Source organism: Uranotaenia lowii, chromosome 2 (assembly GCF_029784155.1).
Source record: "Uranotaenia lowii strain MFRU-FL chromosome 2, ASM2978415v1, whole genome shotgun sequence".
Taxonomy (NCBI): Eukaryota; Metazoa; Arthropoda; class Insecta; order Diptera; family Culicidae; genus Uranotaenia; species Uranotaenia lowii.
The window spans coordinates 309,091,876-309,112,291 of NC_073692.1; the positions used below are offsets into that span (position 1 = coordinate 309,091,876).

Consider the following 20,416-nt stretch of genomic DNA (forward strand, 5'->3'; position numbering starts at 1 on the left):
AGTTTTTCTTGGACCGTTTGAACAAGTTTAATTTTTAGTAACTATTCAATTTGTTTGGTTTTCCGAAAAATAGAAGATCAACTTCAATGTTTGGGTGTACCCGCGTCAACGGTCTACCTTTGGCAAAGTTCCACTTGCTGCGGGCACTAGGTTTTTTTCTTTCAACGAAACGGAACGGGGAAACGCGATTGAGCTGCTATAGTCGTTTTGGTTTTGTTTTGCTCGTTACAATTGAGTCACTCTGTCATTCAAGAAAAGGAAAAAAAAACCCACCATCAGCAAAGTCAGCGAGCTCAAGTTATTGTTCTTGGTCACACAATTGTTTAGATCGCTCTCTCTTTCTAAATCAAACGGGCAGAGATGCAATTTGAAAATAGAATCCGGACTCAGTGGTAAATAGAGCGTGTCAAAAGTGTGCGGGTGGAAGCATTGGCTGCTGCATTTTTGCGACAACAACAAAAAACAGAAGTTTCCGAGTGCATTGGAAGCTTATTTAGCGAAAAGGTTGAAAAACTTGTTTTTTTTTTAAATTTGTCTGTTTTTCGTTAGATATTCTTACATAGGAAGATAATATTTTTTATTTCTTTACATTAAGGGAAACTGTACAGGACGCAATCTACAGCGCTTACAATCATCCAAGAACCAAATCGAACGTTTACGACGATTCAGGGATCTGATTAATGTCTTTCTAGAGAGAAAAATGATGATAAATACTCGATTGTTATAATATTTTTGAAAAAAAAAGTAAACCAGCTAGAATACACAACTTGGGGTAGAACGCTAAAACTAAAAGAAAGAAACGCACCACACCAAATGGGTGGTCAGAAAGAGAATAAAGATTATATGAATATAATCATTGTAATACCCAATGTTTACTAATATGTTCAACGCATTTTTGTGAACTGAGTATATTTTAGCAAAAACTTATTTGTTGTTGCTAAACTTATTGGAAATTTCGCTTTTTTAAAAACACTGTTTGATATCCTCATAGGTAAAACCCCTACAAGTAGGCAACGATTTATAATTTCCTGGCTGATATCGCGCAAATATGGCGGCAGATGATCTTTTAGAATCGAATATTGGTGCACTTTTTAACTTGAAAAAGGACGAAAATTGTCATAATTATGCATTCTTATCGTAATTTGGGAGTCAGCAAATACAATGATTGACATATCTTTTTGATATTCAGTTTTTCTCAAAAGTTATCAGCATTCACAATTCGAGAGTAAAACACGTGGTTTTGCGCGTATTCCGCCCAAATTTTGATATGATTGTTTTAAGTTCCTTATAAATTTTAGGGAAGAAAGTTAAAATAATCAAAATACAAGTCAACTGAAAGTGCAAACGATTTGGCAAACGAGAAGCTTATTTTTTTACTTATAAAATTTTCATGTGTCGGGAGTTTTTTTTTCCAAACTTTGGCTAAAACCTTACATGATAATCATGAAAAATGAGGCAGATCCGAAATTTGTTTTCTGCTTCATAAATTTAAGCCGTTGTAATGAAATTTTCACCTAAGAAATGCAAGAAATGCTTGTTTGTCACCATTAAAATTAAGAGGAACATGAGTCGAAGATTGGTGTATTTTTTGGGAAATAATGGCATGAACCATCTTACCCCGCTGGTGCGTCTTGTACTGAACTAATTTTGAGAAATCGCACTAATTGTACGAACTAAGATGGATGAGAAATGCTTAAGGCATCGATAATAATCTATGAAACAAACTTGTTTGGTAGTTATTCCACTTTTTCTTTAGATCTTATCTCAATTTGCTAAAAAACTATAGTTTCTCTTTAAAATCCCATAGACCCAGCATGCGCCTTTGGGTATGCAACATAATTTCCAAACTCAATACAGTGTTGTAAACGCCTAGATGTCCGTTGAATATTTCTACGAACTGAAAGGCCAAAATGTCAATTTTGTTCGATCGTTATAGAAAAAATTTCTTAAATTTAGAGATGCGGATACTTTTACGGAAAAAAATTTTTGTTGAAATTATTTGTCACGATGAATTCTGGTATTAAATTAGAGTAATGATTTTTATTTGTCAGTTCTTTTGTCTTTTCTCCTAAAATGGATAGTTAGTTTAAATGCCTCAAATACAAATTGAACTGTTCTCGAAATCCGCCTTATTTTCAACTAGTAAAGAGAGCTTTACCACGTGAAGGAATGTTGAAAAAAAAACTGATCCAAAGAAATGGTTTCTTGAGACGGATTTGTCCCTTCAAAGATACCATTCAAAATACAGTTCCCATACAATGTGCGAGGATTTAGATACCGGAAAATGTTCTACAGCAAAAATAAATAGTTTTCAATTTTTACCCCCCGTTTTCACCAGCCGGAGATATCGGAAAGCAAATGTAAATACAACACCTCCTTACAAAAAGATTGATAATCCGCAATAAACCGCGCTCTATCGGCTGCCAAGTTTGTCCCCCCCCTCAGGGACAGAAGGAAACAAGCTGCTGCGGGTACATTATTATTCACCCGCGTTGCTACAACCGAGGAGAATTTCACGGATCACCTCCACTCAATTAGGCCTATCTTAATCTTTCGCGTTGAAAAGCAGCGATGCTGCTGCTGCTGGTTCAACAACACGCTTCTTCGCAGTCGAACCAATAACCCGGATCAGCACCGGCTTTGACCAGAAAGAACTACGAGACTGAATGCGAGGATCAAGCCACGACGACGACGACGACGACGACGACGACGAAATTAATTGACTATCGAACCTATCAGACGAAACGACAAAACGGGCCTGGCGCAAAATGCGGCTTAACGTAAAACGCAAGCTTTTAAAACAAGTTTATAAAATTGTAAACATTAAACGGTCCCCTCCCACCTTGCCCGGCACGATGGGGACTTTAAAAGCGGGGGAACACGATTCACCCGGTTTGGTCCTGAAGTGCGCACCTGTAACTTACCGTTTTCGGGCAGGCCAACCATCATCGATCGCGCCGGCAGCATGTTTGGGGATGTTTCTCGACAGATGGACCTCACCGTGTTTGGCGTACTTTGGTCAGCTGTCAACCCTGGTGGAGCCTGGCACGATCAGCATCCAACCAAGCAACATCAGTTGAAAGTAATAAAAATGCAAGTATTCCACCCTCGAGATTGTACGAGAGGCCGTTTCGCGGTCCTTTCAATCCGATCCCCAGAAACAACACGACGATGACGAATGTGGGAAACGTGTGTGGGGATTGGTAGGTTTGGATGGTGTTTTCTTATTTTATTTTTGTCGGATTAAGCCTGTCTCGCAGAGCACAACATGTGCCAATGGATCGAAAAATGTTAAATTGAATTACAAATAATGGCTGTGTATCCGCTTAATCGTCATCGCGCCATCTTTCGGGTGGTTTTTGCGGGAAAGGCAACCGAGCACGATAAGCGCACGTGACACACAAAAAGATTTGGCAGGCCGAGGAGCCACCCCAGGGAAAGGGGGGATGAATGGTCGCGGTGCCCATAAAACCAAACTTTGATGGACGTCTGGATGGACCAAACAGCCAGGCAAAGGAAGACGGGCTCGCAACGCACAAATTGGGACGACGAAGACGACGACCAACCGGAGAAAGTGATCATTATCACACACAATCACTCTAAACGCGCCATATTGGTTGCGGGTTGCCGCCATCTTGAACTCGAAGCAGCAAGGTTCAACCCCTACAGAAGACGATGTCATTCGCGGAGTCGTCCCGGTTTACGCCAAAAAGGCTGCCTTGCCTCCAGTTAGGTGTGTTACCACATCATGCGAGCCAGTCAGCCCGCCCGGACCCCAAATTGATGGTCATAAATTACGGTCGTGTTTGGTTTAGTGTGGTGCTTGTGGCCATCTTCACCGCGCACTTTGCGACATCTCACTGGCACCTGGCCGCCTCTTCGGAGTGTGTTTGTGTGTGCTAATGAGTGACCATTTCTCTTCTCAGCTGAAGCGTGAATCTTTGACGGCATGGCGGTGCCATTGAGACATTTAGCAAAACAAACTTTGCGACCATCGCTAGACGGGGACTGGTCAGCGGTTTCGTTTAAAGGTTGTCGAATGATAGCTTCTAGCGCCAAACGCCTTCGAAAAGCGCAAGGTGAAAAGATTTTTGCATAAAATTTGATTTATCTGCTTGTCGTTAAGCATACTGAAGGCTTTCGAGTGCCAAAAATTGTTATTCGTATGAAGGTTAAGACTACAATCCTAATTAAGCTTAAGAAATCCCTTTGAAAATTATGTTGTGATAACAATTAAAACAGAGTACTATTTGTATCGGAAACTGATAATATAATCACATTTATTCTCGTCAAGTCATGTTTGGAGATCAGGTTACAATAGTGATTGATATATGCTTGGATTATCCGTCCGTCATTTTGGCAACGCTTCACTAATGATTTCCAATATGCTCAACTAGCATCAATTTCAGTGAACACTACGAATTCCCTCTTCATCGATTCTAGAACAAAAGCAAATTGACGTTCTCTCTCACTTGCAACCAGGGTTGCCAACTTTTTTTTTAAATCAGGAACTGGTGAAATAAAAAAAAATCAGGGTACGTCTTAGTTACGATATTTCGGTCAAAGTGATGATCTTTTTTTTGGTTGTCAATCCACATTCCCACTTCAGCAATGGTGTCTTATACTGTTCCTATCATCTCACTTTTCATTACATTTGAAAATAAGAGTTTTTTCAAAAATCAGAGAAATCCAATGGCTTATCAGATTGTCAAGCTGAGCCTCTAAAAATCAATCACATTGTCATCTCTGCTTGCGACTCTCTATTTTTTTTATTATCATTGTTTGTCAGTCCGAATCCAACGCCGCGATGAAACGAAACCAATTCGTATTTTGAATTTACTAAAATTTAAAACCAACCTGGAACACTCACATCATTGTTTGATTTGATTGTTGACATTTATGAAAAGCTTCTCACATTCGAAAGAAACAAGCCTCCACCGGAATTCAAGTTATGCAATTGAGATGACACCATTAATGTTATTGTTTTTAAAATTATTGCTCATCCACGACCAGAGTGGAATCACTCTCATTAATTAAAGCTGCAAATTTCCATTCTTCCAGCTGCAGCTTAAAAACAACCTCTGATTATTAAAAAAACATTCTGATTCACTTGCTGTGACACAATTCAAATTGCGCCCAATTTCGTAGGCAAATATCTAAACTGCTGCCCGTACATGTTAATGGAAATTCCGGACCCATTGAGTGTAAATTGTGACAGTAATTCCATTCACCTACATGTGACAAATAGCCTGTAAAATTTACGTTTTCTCAAGGTTACTTGCTGATGATGGAAGGGGCAAGAGTCACACAGTAAACACCCCATCACCCTAACGCTTAACTTGCACAGTTAAATTACAATAATTTTCCACTTGTCGCGGTACAATTTTCCACAGTGGAACATAACTTTTAGCGCATTTGTTTAAAATAGTCACTTGAGGGATGATTAAGTCTTTAGTGTCATTAATTGGCAGGGGAAATACCCCCTTAATTGTCGATAATCATAATGTGCGTCTTAGAACCATCACATCAAGATTTACGAGACTAATTTCAACAAAAACTTGATTGAAGAACCTTTTTCTCAACAAACGGTGGACCAAATACGAGATATCTCGTTTTTTTTATCTCGCTGCGAATGTGCCACAACTGGAATCGTAACCAAAATGTTAAAAACTGGATAGTAAAATTACATTGGACAAAATTGAAAGCAGCATTTTTGGTGACTTAGTAGTTTCTGAGATATAGAGTGTCAAATTTCGTTGTTTTCGGACTAGGATTTTTTCGTGGTTCTTAACGTGTTATATAGCACGAAAAAAGTTTACCGAAATTATTATACAGATTATTTCACCGACTGTTTCTTGATAATCGTGAACAAAATATTGTGAACATCGAAAGAAGGAGTAAAATCGAATTTCTGATTTTTCGTTACCAATTATTCGATATCTACAGACAAAAGACGCGTGGCATTCCATCCAAGGTTCTCTAATAAAGCGCCTGAAGTTATACTCTATGATAACCTTCTTTTCCGAAAAGAAGATGGACATTTTAAAACGCCTTTGTTTGTGCAACATCTAAGCTTTGGATAGTTAAAGGGAATAAAGCCCAGTACACTTCTGTCTAGTTTTGTTTCTTATTCGATCATTATCGATTTCAATTGGTTTTTGTAAAAGAAAGGTCAGAATTGAATTTTCCTACCCTTTTCTAACAATCATTGTATGTTGTGATTTTTAAAACTAGGTATCTCTTATATCTTGTGGTTTAACATTTACAAGGTTAACCCTTTAAGCTATTTTGTTTCAAAGTTACGATCCAGATTTGTTTAAACCACAGAAAACAGCACATTCTTTCAGACACTACCCAACTTGTCAAGAAAGGGCACTGACTAATGACTTTTTATCTTTTTTTTTGCCTCCTTTCAGATGAATCAACTTTGTAAGGTTTGCGGAGAGCCAGCGGCCGGTTTTCACTTCGGAGCGTTCACCTGTGAAGGATGCAAGGTAAGTGTCTGTTTTTGTAGAAGCACCTTTTATCGAGCAAATTTAGTTTACTTCCGAGACTGAGACAAATTTTTGACAACAAACATCACTCAAACGGTGATGAGTGGAGCACTCAAATTAATGAGTTCGCCTCGTTGGAAAATTGTGATTGTCCCCCCGTATTCGATTGCACCGATTCACGTTTCTGCTGGGCGATCAAACTTGATTGCCCGCAAAACGACAATCACCGGATAATGGTCATCTATTTGCCCGAGAAATTTGAAACCTCCTGAATGGAATACAGGGTGGTAGAGTGGTTCAGAAAAAAGATCAAATTTCCAAATTTTTGAAAAAAAATGATTGAGTTTCAGGTCATTTTTGAGTGGGAAACCCAAAAAATGATCAATCTGAATTTGAATTCGTTTAGAATTCTTCATCAACGAGAAGTCGGTTTCCCATGCACAAAAATTGGAACATTTACCTTCCTTACCGTCTAAAATAGGAACAAAATCACCGGCTTTTATCATATCATCAGCGCTTCCCCTTGTGCAGTGTAGCGGTTGCTTAAAATCGCGGCCTTGATTTTCCAAGTTGCTGTTGAAAATTACAGAGCCCCGGTAACGATCCGCAATTGAGCAATCCAAAACGAAACAATGAATGCATGAAAAGTCCCCGACAAACAACAACAAACTAAAAAAACGTCGTCAAGTGCGTCCGAGATAGAAGGTAATGATTCGGTCAAGAAAGGGGGGATGGTGTCGTAATGTCGCCCTCGTGTTTGAGTTTAGGAAGCCGCCCTGCCCTATCTCTCGTAGCATTGATTGAAGCAAGATTTCGGTACGTTGACAAGTCGCGGAGCTAGCGGAAAATAAGCGGTTTAGCTCGTTCTATGCGCACATGCCGTGATAGGGGTGCATTAATTTGACCGATTTTCCTGTAGCAAACTAGCCGGCATCAATCTTGGAAGTTCCTCACCTGCTTGCCCCTTACAACCTGGCAGTTAGGTCGATGCCAAATCAAAGAAAAACCCTTGCCTCAGGCGTAATTACACTGACTGCTCGCTTTGAGCTAGAAATAAAATTGTGGAGAAAAAAACAACCGACTGCGGGTGGTGACAAAACCACCCCACACACAGCTACCTCAACAACAACAACAACAATCAGTTCTATGAATGGTAATAAGGTTGTCATTTTTCTTCCCCATATCATAGCAAACGTAAACATGAGCTGCTGTTGCCTCTCAAGATGGTGGTGGAACCAAACAGAAGCGGTTCTTATGCAACAACACTTCCCGCACATTTAGTTCGCTGTATTGTAGTCAAAACCACCTGCTGGCCCAAGCCCCGAATCAGAACTCAGGCAGTTGAACCACCAACGTCGTCAAACGTCAGGCCTGCAACCAACTTCACGTCTCTAATGTGACATAAATAAATTCTACCGCCCAGGCCGTACGCCTCGGGTCCGTCTTCCCCACGCGCACGCTCGTGCAAGCCTGTGAAGTAGTTGTTCAAATTTGCCAGCTTTTTCGCGCGCCTCAAGTCAAATCGCCGCGTGGACACCAGGCAGTTTCTTCTGGGGCAAGAAGGGTGACCGCAAATGGCACACGATGGATGTGGTAGCGGCAGCGTTTCTAATGGGTTGTCTTCTGCTTCTGCTGACTGTCAAAGCGGGTAGGGCATGCATTTTTTTTGCGTTTGCGGCTAGGTTCCGTGGCAGATTTATGCAACATTGAGCGCTTTGAGAAGGATGCGATTCTTGGCGTATCCGTCCGAGGCCCGCCTAATCGGCATCGGAGCTTGATGATTCCATGTTCAACTTATATTCTGTTCCATTTTTTTAACACTGGTGTCAAAAAGGATAGGATTTCATTCCGAAAATGTATTTTTTCTAATATGTTTATTGAGTTTATTAGCTTATTCAAATCGCCTAAAGGTATGCAACCAATGAAGCCTGGTTAGAACTTCGTTCAAAACATTTTGGCATTATTAAAATATCTGTCGTAGCAATAACATTTTCCAATAACAAAAAGAGCATTTTTCAGAGCAAAATCAACCCATTAACAATTTTTTTTTTCTTATTTATTGATAAAAAGTCAAATGTATACAATTTTGAACTTTTATCTCACAATCTGTTTTTACATATAATGAATAATATTTGATTCTATTTTAAATCGTCTTGGTTGCATAAATGAAGTAGCCGTCGAAACATACATTTTGTAAAATAAAAGTCACTGTTTTAAACGCCTGAAGTTATGTAACCAAGCGAATAAGCGTGTACCCGGGAAGTGGGCTACAAATAATCCACAAGTTTTCAATCAATATCGGAAATAAACTTTACAATATTCTGCGTCCAAAGTGTCGAATTATCTACAAACAATATCAAGTCTTCAACAGTAAAAGGTCAAAGGCAAATTTAAGCTATCAAAGTGGGTAGGGCATGCCTTTTTCCGTTTTGCGGCTAGGTTCCGTGGCAGATTTATGACTGAGCGCTTCAGAAGGATGAGATTTTTGGCGTATACGTTTGAAGCCCACCTGATCGGCATTGGAATTTTGTTGTAGATGATTCAAATTCCAACTCTTATTCTGCTCCAATTTTTTTAGCACTTTTGTCAATCAGAATAGAATTTCATTCCGAAAATGATACTTTTTGTTATTTCTTTATTGAAGCTTATTCAAATCGCCTTAAAGTATGCAACTAATGAAGCGTGATTAAAAGTTCGGTCTAAACATTCTGGCATTATTAAATATCTAACGCAGCAATGTTGTCAATGCAGTAATAATCAGAAGTTTTTGCGCTGGTGATTGGCAATTTTGCAAGCCGGCGACGATGAAAATCTGATAAAAAAAAAACTCGAAATTGACAACCCTTTCTTTTGTTCGATTCCGTCACTTGGAAGAAGTTTGATTGATGTCTGGTCAACATCAAATGTCGTCTGTGATGTCGCCGTCGTTGGTGTTGACGAATACTTTGTTTTGGGTATTCTGCGTCGATACCATTTCCCAGTAACGAAAGAAACATTTTTCAGAGCAAAATCAACCCATTTTCAATTCATGCTAGCTTCTTATTTTTGACAATAAGTCAAGTGTACAAAATTTTGAACTTTTATCTCACAATCTTTTTTAGCATGTAATGAATAATATTATGTCTTTGAAATCGTCTTGGTTGCATAAATGAAGTAACTTCCTTCACAAGCATTGTGTAAAATATCAGTCACTGTTTAAAACGCCTTAAGTTATGCAACCAAGAGGATAAGCGTGTACCCGAAATAGGGCCCAAAATAATCCGCAAGTTTTCAATCAATAAACTTACTAATATGCTGTCCTTAGTGTCGACTTATTTACAAACAACATTAAACAAGATTTTTCTGCAAATCTAGTCTTCTTAGAAAGAACTCTCGATTTGCTTAAAATAATTGAGTAATTCAAAGCTTAGAGTTGCTCAAGATACTTAATCATCCAAATCAAGGTCTCCCCCAAGCCCCGAGATCCAATCGCATAGATCTTATTCTGATGTCTCTATTAGTAGACTTAGACCCCAAGACTAAGTGATCACACAATGCAAACCCTTCCGACAAACAGCTACCTTGCCGCTACAACTGACAGTCACGACTTCCAGGCGACCTTCAAACGGCTCAATTTTTCCTCTCTTAACCAAATTTTCCGTCCAAAGCACTCCCCCAAAGGGCCATCGATTACCATAAACACTCACTTGCTTCTGAAAATTTGCAAAAGGGCTCCCTAAATTATGATTTATGGATCCGACCCTGACTGGTTGGCTGCCTACCTTTCCTTTATTTGGATTCAAAGACTGCGACAGTTGCTAAGGTGCCTCCGAAAAAGGGAAAAACTAAATCCGATACCCGATTCACGATTCCTCCTCAAGTCGGATAGCAGCCGGTGCGCCATGTGTCATGTTTTTCCTCGATGCCGCCGCCAGGTGCGCTACTGTTTGAAAACTGTAAACAAAAGTCATTGTCCCCTCCGTCTGAAATACCTTTGTTGGTGGTTTTCCGACTTTTTTGGAGTCAAACTTCAGTCGATAAATGCTAATTAGAGCTGTGATTTATGGGAATCGGGACCTTTCCAAAAAAATTAAACCAACCACTCTAGCCAGAATGCCAAACTAAGTTTGAGACGTTAAAAAAGAGGGAGCTACTGCGAGACCTCTCAGATGTAGGCCCTCGATCTAAATGTTAATTAGCAATCTAAATGGATTCATCAGTTTGAGTCTGCTACGAGCGATAGATTTGATCACGATCTGTGGATCAAACTTTAAACAAGAATCTGTTGCTGCCGCCGGCAGGGAAATGATTTGCGATTCTCCGGAGGGAACGTGTGGGTTGACAAAAATGACATCCTTACGGTGTAGACGTCTGTCTCGAAAGCTGTCGAGATCTAGATGATTCATCTTCTGAACGCTTATTATTTTCGTTTTGGTTTTTGTTATTTTTTCGTCTCCCGGGATTTACGTGTTGACAGATGGCGCTCCCATCGAATGTGGGATTTTTTTCTCATCCCGTTTAAATTTATGATGAAGTAACGGGGTCACATTGTGGCACATGGTTTAACCTTTGTTCGATCCGAATCGAACCCGACATGACTTTTTGGATCCAAATGAGCGGGAACCAATTGCATCGTTACTCCCGAAAGAGTACACACCGGTAATTATAAATTTGTCAGAATGATTTATAATTTCGCGCGCCAAATTGAACCGCTTTGCGGCTCCATTCTTCGACGTTTAGGTTGCATTTCCACTCACTCGGCTCTGAGAGTATGTATAGGGAAAAAGGTTAAAACTGGGTGACGCTGCATCATTTGTAGCTAAAACAGCGGCGTGTCGGAGGCAGCAACAGTGACGATGCAACAGTTTCCGCGCATTCGAGCAGCCAGTCAATATTTCAGCACTCTTGAACGATCTCGGTGTAAAGGGTGAGACAGATGAAGTTCAGAGAAGTACGGGAAAAAAACATATAGCCCAATGCACTGCTGCAGCCAGCAATGATGGAGGAGTATCGTAAAAGATCGTAATTTATTATAATTTTTGCACTCGTTATTTCCCGGCGACGACGTCTTCTCGCCTCCACCCAGCAACGTTCTTCTTTGATTTGGGGAAGGAAACATAAAGCTGATCTCGGTGCGAAGATTTTTTTTAGAGGTTCCCTTTCAGTTCCGCTCTGGGCGCGTCTTCCTCGCTTTTTCGTTCATCGTGGCTCGTCTGTTTGGGAAGCTGGGGAGACGATTCAGCGCGGGAAGCAGTAATCATGACTCGACAGCATTTGCAACTATTACGCACACCCGCTGCTGAGTGCATTACTTTTCTGAATCTTCTGAGACTGAGAGAAACCATAATCCACGGCGGGATTTGTTTGTGTTAGGCACCGCACCTTAATATTGGTTGGAAAAAGAGCTGAGCGCCGGCTTGGTTTTTTATCGATTTAATCAACTCTGACAGAGAAAATTACCCCATATCCTTATTACAAATAAGCTTAAGGAGAACGTCTAGCGATAGATAGCAGATTCAGATTTCATATTCAGGTCTCAGATTTAGATTTCAGGTTTAGATTTTAAATTTAATTTTTCGATTTCAAATTTTAGATAAAAGATTTCAGGTGTAAATTTTTTAGATGAACTTAGACTTTTTTCATTTTTATACCTTAAAAATGCGCCTAAATTTAGGCTAGGAAATATTGTGATGATCAATTAGTAGCAGCTAGATTTTTTTTAATTTCCTAGTGAGATTCAGATTTCAAAATTTTGGATGAATTTAGGCTTTTTCATATTCATTTTTATTCTTTATAATAGCGCCCAAATGTAGACTAGGATATATTGTGACGATCAATTATTAACAGCTAGATTTTTTTAAATTTCCGAGTGAGATTCCGATTTTAAAATTTTGGATAAAAGATTACAGATGTAAAGTTTTGAAATGAGTTTAGGCTTTTTCATTTTTATATCATAAAAATTTGCCTAAATGTAGGCTAGGGTATATTGTGACGATCCGATAGTAGTTTTTTTTTTTTTTTTTATTAACGAGTGAGATTCTGATTTCAAAATATTGGATGAAAGATTTCAGATGTAATTTCTTTAAATGAATTTAAGCGTTTTCATTTTTATACCCTAAAAATGCGCCTAAATGTAGGCTAGGAAAAATTTTGACGATCAATTAGTAGAAGCTTATTTTTTTTATTTCTGAGTGAGATTCAGATTTCAAAATTTTGGATAAAAGATTTCAGATGAAATTTTTTTGGATGAATTTAGGTTTTTTTCATTTTTAAACCTTAAATTGCGCCTTAATGTAGGCTAGGAACTATTGTGACGATCAATCAGTAGCAGCAAGATTTTTTTTTATTTCCGAGTGAGATTTCGATTTCAAAATTTTGGGTAAAAGATTTCAGATGAAAATTTATTGAGATGAATTAAGGCTTTTCATATTTATACCTTAAAAATGCGCCTAAATGTAGGCTAGGAATTTTTGTGACCATCAATTTGTATCAGCTAGATTTTTTTAATTTCCGAGTGAGATTCAGATTTAAAAATTTTGGATAAAAGATTTCAGATGTAAATTTTTTAGATGAATTTGGGCTTATCATTTTTATAACTTGAAAATGCGCCTACATGTGAGCTAGGAACTATTGTGCCGATCAGTTAGATTAGATTTCAAAACTTTCAATGAAAGATTTCAGATGTAAATTTTTTAGATGAATTTGAACTTTTTCAATTTTATGCCTCAAGAATGCGCCTAAATGTATGCTAGGATAATTGTGGCGATCAATTAGAAGCAGTAAGATTCCTAAACTTTGCTTTAAAGATCGGTTATAGACTCAGTTTTCAGTAAAAAAAATCACTGGTGCTGAGCTCTTCCCCGAAACGTGCCTCAAACTATTAGTGTGAGTGATCTCAAAGCGTCGCGCCAGTTTAATTTGAAACGTACCTACCTAAATGATTATTAAATTCAGTGATTTATTAAAAGAAGTATCATCCAACTCGAATATACCGGAATGTTTTACCGATTTGGAAATGTTCCACTCGAAGAGTTTCAAGCGTTGGAAGAGGCTTAGCCTAGACGATTTCCGATCCAGTCAATCAGAGATCTCGAATCTGTGTCGAAATGACTACGACTGAATGGTTGCAGCAACGAGACAAAAGTGCCTTAGATAGGAACAACACAATGGATGATCTTCCGGCGATCGAAGACGGGTGCCATCGACTCTGTAATTACTGATTTGTGTAATTTAGCTTCTGTTGTAGTGTGCGCGATCTTGAAGAGACTCTTCTACGCGAGAAAACACCGCTATATGGAGATTGATTGATTCGGTGGCTGCCACCTTTTTCCTTTTATATTTTTGAATCGAACGCGGATTGACTCTTTCAAAAGAGACTGGTAAAGAAGGTAGCAAAAACTGAACGATATAGTTTAAACCAGGGGTAATTAATTATAGCCACAGATGAACAGATGTACAAGCTCGAACAAAAAATTTTCAAAAACTTGTGTAAAATTTCCAGTGCTCTATTTCAAACAAGCCGTTAAAAATGACGAAAAACAGTGCCATCTATTGCTAGATTTGTAACTTTTGAACGGCGCAATAGATGGCACTGTGTCTAGATAGCTCTTTTAAATGTAACAATTTTTCGAAAGGACGCAATAGTATTTGAATTCAAAAATGAATAAATTTAAATACAATACGACGAATTATTCGACACAATTTGATTAACCACGAATAATTTTAAGCTGAGGAAAATAGCATCATCATGTTTTTTTCACTACAGAGACTGCCGAAATAACAAACAGATGTACAACCTTGAATTTAAATATTCCAGAAACCATTGCAAAATTTCAAATGGTATCATTTAAACAAGCCGAATAAACTTTTAAAGATCCTCATTTTGGAAGAGTACAATCGTATATGGTATCAAAAATTAATAAATTAACATCGTAGCAGAATGGACGGCTTCAATATATTCACAACAATAAGGTAAATTTGCCTGGTTCATTTTACCTTCATTATTTTTTAGTAAAAAAGACTAACTAAGAAATTTGGACAAGCCGGACAAACCAGTTGTTTTATCCAGTTGAGTTTAAAATTAACAATCTCATGAAACAATATAGATTCTAGGCTTTTCTGAGCGAGCATTTTCTTGTATCATATCTTTTTCTATTGAGTGTTTAATGTTAGTTTGAAGCAATTAGAAAAAAGTTTAAAGCTATAAATTTTCATGACGCAAATCATAAATGTGTTGCGAATCTTTATCATCAATTTGCTCAAAACTCGTCAAATAGAAATTCGACATTTTCATAACTGACTAATAGTTTGTTATTTTGTTTTGTTTACATTTCACTTTCTTCTTGACAGTTCTCTCTGGTGTCCTTGGAGACATCTGGTGGCTCAATCAAAACACATAAAATTGATTGAAAACGGTCGTTGGAAGTTTACACATGTTTCAAGGCTTAGCTTGTACATCAGTTCATCAGTGTTATAGCTGCAAGGAGGCAGCTTCTGCCTGAAGGGATGATAAATTGGAAGCACATTACTTGAGTAGCTGCAAGTTCGTTTCTTGTACTTGCATTCATGTCACTCGGATCCCTTACTGAACTAAAACTAGTCTCGGAGTGGGTGTGATGAAACGCGAACAATTTATAACACAAACCAAAGATGTTTGATTAGATCCGAGGCACCCCGCCGAGAGAGTGCTGAGGCGTTACACGTTCAGACAAATGACTCAGACTTTTTATTTGACTTAGAACTTTTCTAGTTAGTAGTTGGATTTAAAGGTGAATCATAAGATTAATTTATATTTTTTTTCTCTTTTTTATTTCAGTCATTCTTCGGACGTTCGTACAACAACCTTTCGTCGATCTCGGAATGTAAAAACAATGGCGAGTGCATCATTAACAAGAAGAATCGCACCGCTTGTAAAGCGTGCCGGCTTAGGAAGTGTCTCATGGTTGGAATGTCCAAAAGTGGATCCCGTTATGGCCGGAGATCAAACTGGTTCAAGATTCACTGTTTGCTGCAGGAACAGCAACAGGCGGCTCAACAGGCAGCCAACAACCAAAAATCTGGACAGCCTCCGATGCACGGAATGTTTGGACCTCCGGGAGCGTATCCTCATGCGATGTATCCTCGACCTCCATGCACCAAGGAAGAGCTAATGCTTCTCGGTCTGGAAGAGTACAGCAAACATCCTTCGGCCTCACCTTCCGTAAGCTCCCCGGATAGCCACAACTCGGACAGCTCCAACGAGATCAACGATCGAAGGAACGCCCTCCTCAGGCAAGGAAAGCTTCACGAACCTCCATCGATCAACAAAGAACTGTTCCTGCCTCTTCCTTTCGGAGGACTGCCACTGATGCCTCCTCCAGGATTCCTTCCTCCATCGCCGCTCATGTTCTCCGGGTTCCATCCGGCCCTCTATCCCCACCATCAAGGTCTCCTCAAGCCAGCAGACACCCCAATCATCAGCAGCTCCCCGCTAGCTAACAACAACAGCCGCTTCACACCAAATCACAACCAAACCAGCAGCGCCAACAACAATTCCACTCCAACTGAAACCAAATCGCCCGATTCTTTCACCAAACGTTTCTACCTGGACGCCGTCCTCGAATCCCAACGGTGTCCCAGCAACGAAACGTCCGGCTCCGCCAAAGAAGAACCGGAACCGGAAGAAGTTGTCCCGGTAACGATGACGCCCCCTCGCTCTCCAGCAGCCAGCACCGTCGCCGCTCCCCAACAGGACAACCCCATCGATCTGAGCATGAAAACCGGAAGCAGTTGCTCCTCGGAAGATCACCGAACTTCCCCTTCCGGTGCCGACAGCGACGACGAACAGCTGGTAGTCGTCTCGGATCGAAACACCCCACCGCCCACCACCGGCAAGTACACCAACAACAACAGCCTCCCAAACAATCACAATCACATCGGAAGCCATCATCTGAACAACCATCATCTGAACCATCACCTGAATCACATTGGGTTCCAGCAGCGGCACCATTCCTCCTCGGCCCACGGCAGCGGGAGTGATTCCGAGATGGAGGAACCGGAAACCCAGTATGAGCGGGAGGTCAAGCGGATGAAGATCCAGGGCACCACCCCCCTGGACCTCACCACCAAGGTGTGAACCGGAGGAAGCTTTCTTCAAAAAGAAAGAAAAACACCCACCAAACAACGAAATTGTGTAATTGTGCTGTACAAAGTTCTTTAGTAGTTTAAGAGTTATTAGGGCTGCCCCCCGGCGCAGTACGAAATATACCTTTATTGTAAATTATGTTTTAGAGAGTAGCGTCGCAGTTTGTTGTTGGTTGTTGTTGACAATGCGGGACAGCCGGGAAAAAGACGGTGACTTTTTTTTCGGGGGAGATGTAAACAACAAGCAGTTTGCAGGTTTTTTTTTTTTTTTTGTTTCGATTATAGTCGTTTTACAGTTTGCAGGTTTTGAATTTATGAATATAAAGCGTGCTCATAGAGCATTGTTTCGCGAATGATGGAAAGCTCCGAGCTGCGTCGCTCGAGGCGACGGCGATGATGAGTCATCATCGCCGTTTCGTTTTTGTTCTGTTTCGGAAAAATTTTCTAGTGAAGGTAGTGTTGTGTGGTGATTTATTTTGTTCTTGATATAAATGGAAGCTAACCTAAAATTTTTAACTTTTGTTTTGGAAAACGAAGATACAAACAACAATACTGACTTTAAAAAAGTATATAGTTATTTCTTCCTTCTAAGTTTAACAACATTTTGTAGAAGCTGGGCTTTATCAAAACTCATGATGATCAGAACAAACTTCGTTCTAAGGATGCAGAATTCCTTGCATACTTTTAGGCGATTCATATGCACTCAAGGGTTTGTTCAAAACAATTTAAACAGTTTAACATTTACAACTTGATTCTTCTCACAAATTTTCTGTTTTTGTTGAACTTCGCTGAAAATGTATTACGGTTTCCGAATGACTTGCATACTTTAAGGCGACATTCTTCGCTCCAAGCCTACGATGGATTTTTTTTCAAATTTTTGAACGGCAGTCCAAAATAACATTATAGGTTCTTAAACTAAATTTTTCACATTGCTGATATTTGATCAAAATCCTAACGAAAAGCCAATAGACATTTGTAAAATTTGAAATTAAACGTACTTGGGTCCTTGAGTAAATTACGTTTAACTTTATTTTTGCAAACACTTAACTTCGATGGTAATTCCTAATTGTTTCACTCAATTGCTTTAAAATACAATCTAGGTTTTTAGCATGATGCTGTAACTTATTCACTGATTGATGTTAAATAAACAACGTGAACAATCATAAGCACATGTTTTTCTACTATAAATAAAATCAAAATGACCACACCACACCACCAAGTAACGCTCCTCTTAGAATAATTGTAAAACGAATGCAATCAACCTGTAAATATGAAATCCTAAATTAACTATTCTAGCGAAGCACAAGAAAGTGAGAACGAGAAAGAGAGTGCCTCATGACAAACTGTTTGTAGCAAAAAAGTGATACCTTTGTAAGCCAATCAATTTTGGGAAACGGAAGCCGACCAAAAAGGCCAGTTGAGCAATGCAAAAAAAAAACGGTCCCAACTATTCGGTTGAAAGAATATACTATTTAAAACAATTAGCGAAAAAAAATACAAGTGCCAGTAGCCATATTTGAAACCGTGAGCAATACAAACAAGAGCGAAAAAACAAATTAGATATTTAGAGAATCTCGACTAACCTATACAAACAACAAAGTTAAATTTTAAAATAATAAAAACAAAACATAAATTGTTGATGCACGTTGGAAACGGAAAGGACACAAGGCCAGTAGCGAAATCGGTTTCCTTTTTCCCGTGGATTCGCGAAAAACCAAATTATTTAATTCTAGCATAATTATAGTAACTTTATGATTTATGTATTTGTAAATGTAGACACACATCCACAAAAGGCATCAGTATACTTATTTGAAAAATATAAAAAAAAATAGATTATTATTGTAAATCCTGTGTATTGAACAATTTTTTTTATTTTCACCTGAAAACTTGAGAAACCCTTGAACCTAACACTTGAACACCACTTGCAGAAGCAAGGTTTACCTCTTAAGAAATGCTCGTCTGCATCATCTTTCAGCCGCAAAGTCCGCTCAATCGACTTCTTCCTGAAACTTCCAAGCGATCTCGCCCGACAGATGTTTACCGAGAGTAACTTGTAGTCATTTCTGTCATCACAAAAGGCACTCGATGTCTACAGCATCCCGCAAAGCTGTAAAGTATGCTCTGTCAATACCCTGGAGCATTATTATGGTTCGCAGATTCTGCCTTGCTCCTTGCTCAGCTACCGGAATTCTCAAAAACGCTTTGATTAAACTCGGTACAAATTAAAGTCACTTCATATCCGATATGATCGCCATTTTCTCCTTAGCTTGACTCCGATGCGTAATGAAAAAACGCTCAACAACAACTACGGGGAAAGGTGCAAGCTGCACCAACAACCGAAGAGTGAGAAAATGCATAAAATTCTGATATAAAAAGCAGGCGTAAATTTCCTAGATCACCTCGGGCCACCAATTTCTATGAGCCTTCATCATACGCGATCGCGCAACAACCATCCGCGGAGAGATCAGCGATCCTCGCTTTTTTCTCATCGTAAACACTTCGAGTTTCCACTTTTTTCTCTCCTTTCTCAAATCGAAAGCAAAAAAAATCTGCCCCGGAGAAGTCAGATCCAGTTCATTTCATAAGCGATCGCCATCCTCCGGGCAGCCTCGGCTAGCCTAGCTTCAAATTAAAATAAATCCGTTTACTCAAATCGCACGTTTAGCCCAGAATGCCCCTTCGGTGAAAAGGTCCACACAAATCACAAAGCTCATTACACCCCTCTCTCTGAAGGCGGCTTACCCACAGTCATAAAAACACACAGCCATTCAGACACAAATGAGTGTAGGTAATCCGGCAAATCTGTAGCAAAATCCTCCTCGCCCCTACCATGTCTCTCACGGAACTTGGGTCCGGCCAGACCCAAGTTCCGTAATGATCCTCACCGAAACCCGGGCCATGTGACTCTGGTTAAACGAAACAACAAACGAAAAAAAACCTACAGCATCCAATTTAATAGACCAATTTCTCATCATGTGCTCAAGGAGGAAGCCCACCAAGCAACTAGACTAGAGCCAAACAACTAACCAATTCGCCCAACATCATGGACCCACAAAAGACTGACTCAGACAGGGTGGTGATGGCCATAAAATAAGCCATTCCTGGTAACGTTCGCGCGCCCCTCGAAGAATCCCATCATGGCATGAGTGACGGGATCGGAGCAACAGGTTCCGAAACTCCCAGGAACTAATCTAGGGACCCAACAAATCCAAACAGCGAAACAAAAAAAAAAACGCTCCACCAACTTGATACAAAAAAACAAAAAAAAAACAAACTAGACGACAAATGATGCGTTCCAACAAACGCAAACGGGGAGGCAGGTTTAAAAAAAATGTGAAAGAAAGCATCAACCAAACGCGAGCAAAAAACCTGCAACGCGGCTGATGGACTAGTTGTTAAATTAAGGTTGGTTAGTCCAATGTGCGGTTTAATTTCGTTTTTAAGTGGAACCAGTAAAACACACGAGGAATCACACTTAACGTCGATCGGTACAAACCGAGTTAGTGAGCGAGACGAGCGGCGGCGGCGGCAGAAAGCTAAATGCTCATCAATTTTGTTTGTTAGTTTTTCTGATGGTTTTTCACCTGACTTAAGGTGAGCGGAAGAGGGTTGAAGAAAGTGAGCAATTTCGGTGCGTGGGAAACTTCTGAGCCAAGGAAACAAGTGATCTATTTAATTGAACTGAAATTTAAGTTCTGAAACTGGTAGCAATAATAAATTCAAAAATATAATCTAATTTAGGCAACGAGTCACCGAAACGGGCAGATGTGACTAAGGTGGAGCAATAAAAAAATAAGAAGAAAGAAAAAGTTGAAACAAAC

At 39.5% G+C, this 20,416-nt stretch overlaps 1 protein-coding gene across 2 annotated transcripts in view; it reads left to right on the forward strand.

Moving 5' to 3' along the window:
• LOC129747703 (knirps-related protein) overlaps positions 1 to 18,427 on the forward strand; it is a 90,625-nt gene extending 72,198 nt beyond the window's left edge. The window contains exons 2-4 of one of the 2 annotated variants that reach the window (XR_008737558.1): positions 6,417 to 6,494; positions 15,289 to 16,850; positions 16,899 to 18,427. Coding sequence is in view for 1 of the 2 variants with exons in the window: in XM_055742022.1 (XP_055597997.1) it covers positions 6,417 to 6,494; positions 15,289 to 16,587 (1,377 nt within the window). In the remaining variant the exon portion in view is untranslated. Of the gene's footprint in view, positions 1 to 6,416; positions 6,495 to 15,288 lie in introns of both variants that reach the window. The other variant, XM_055742022.1, reaches the window with a different exon arrangement.
• The last annotated feature ends 1,989 nt before the right edge of the window (positions 18,428 to 20,416 follow it).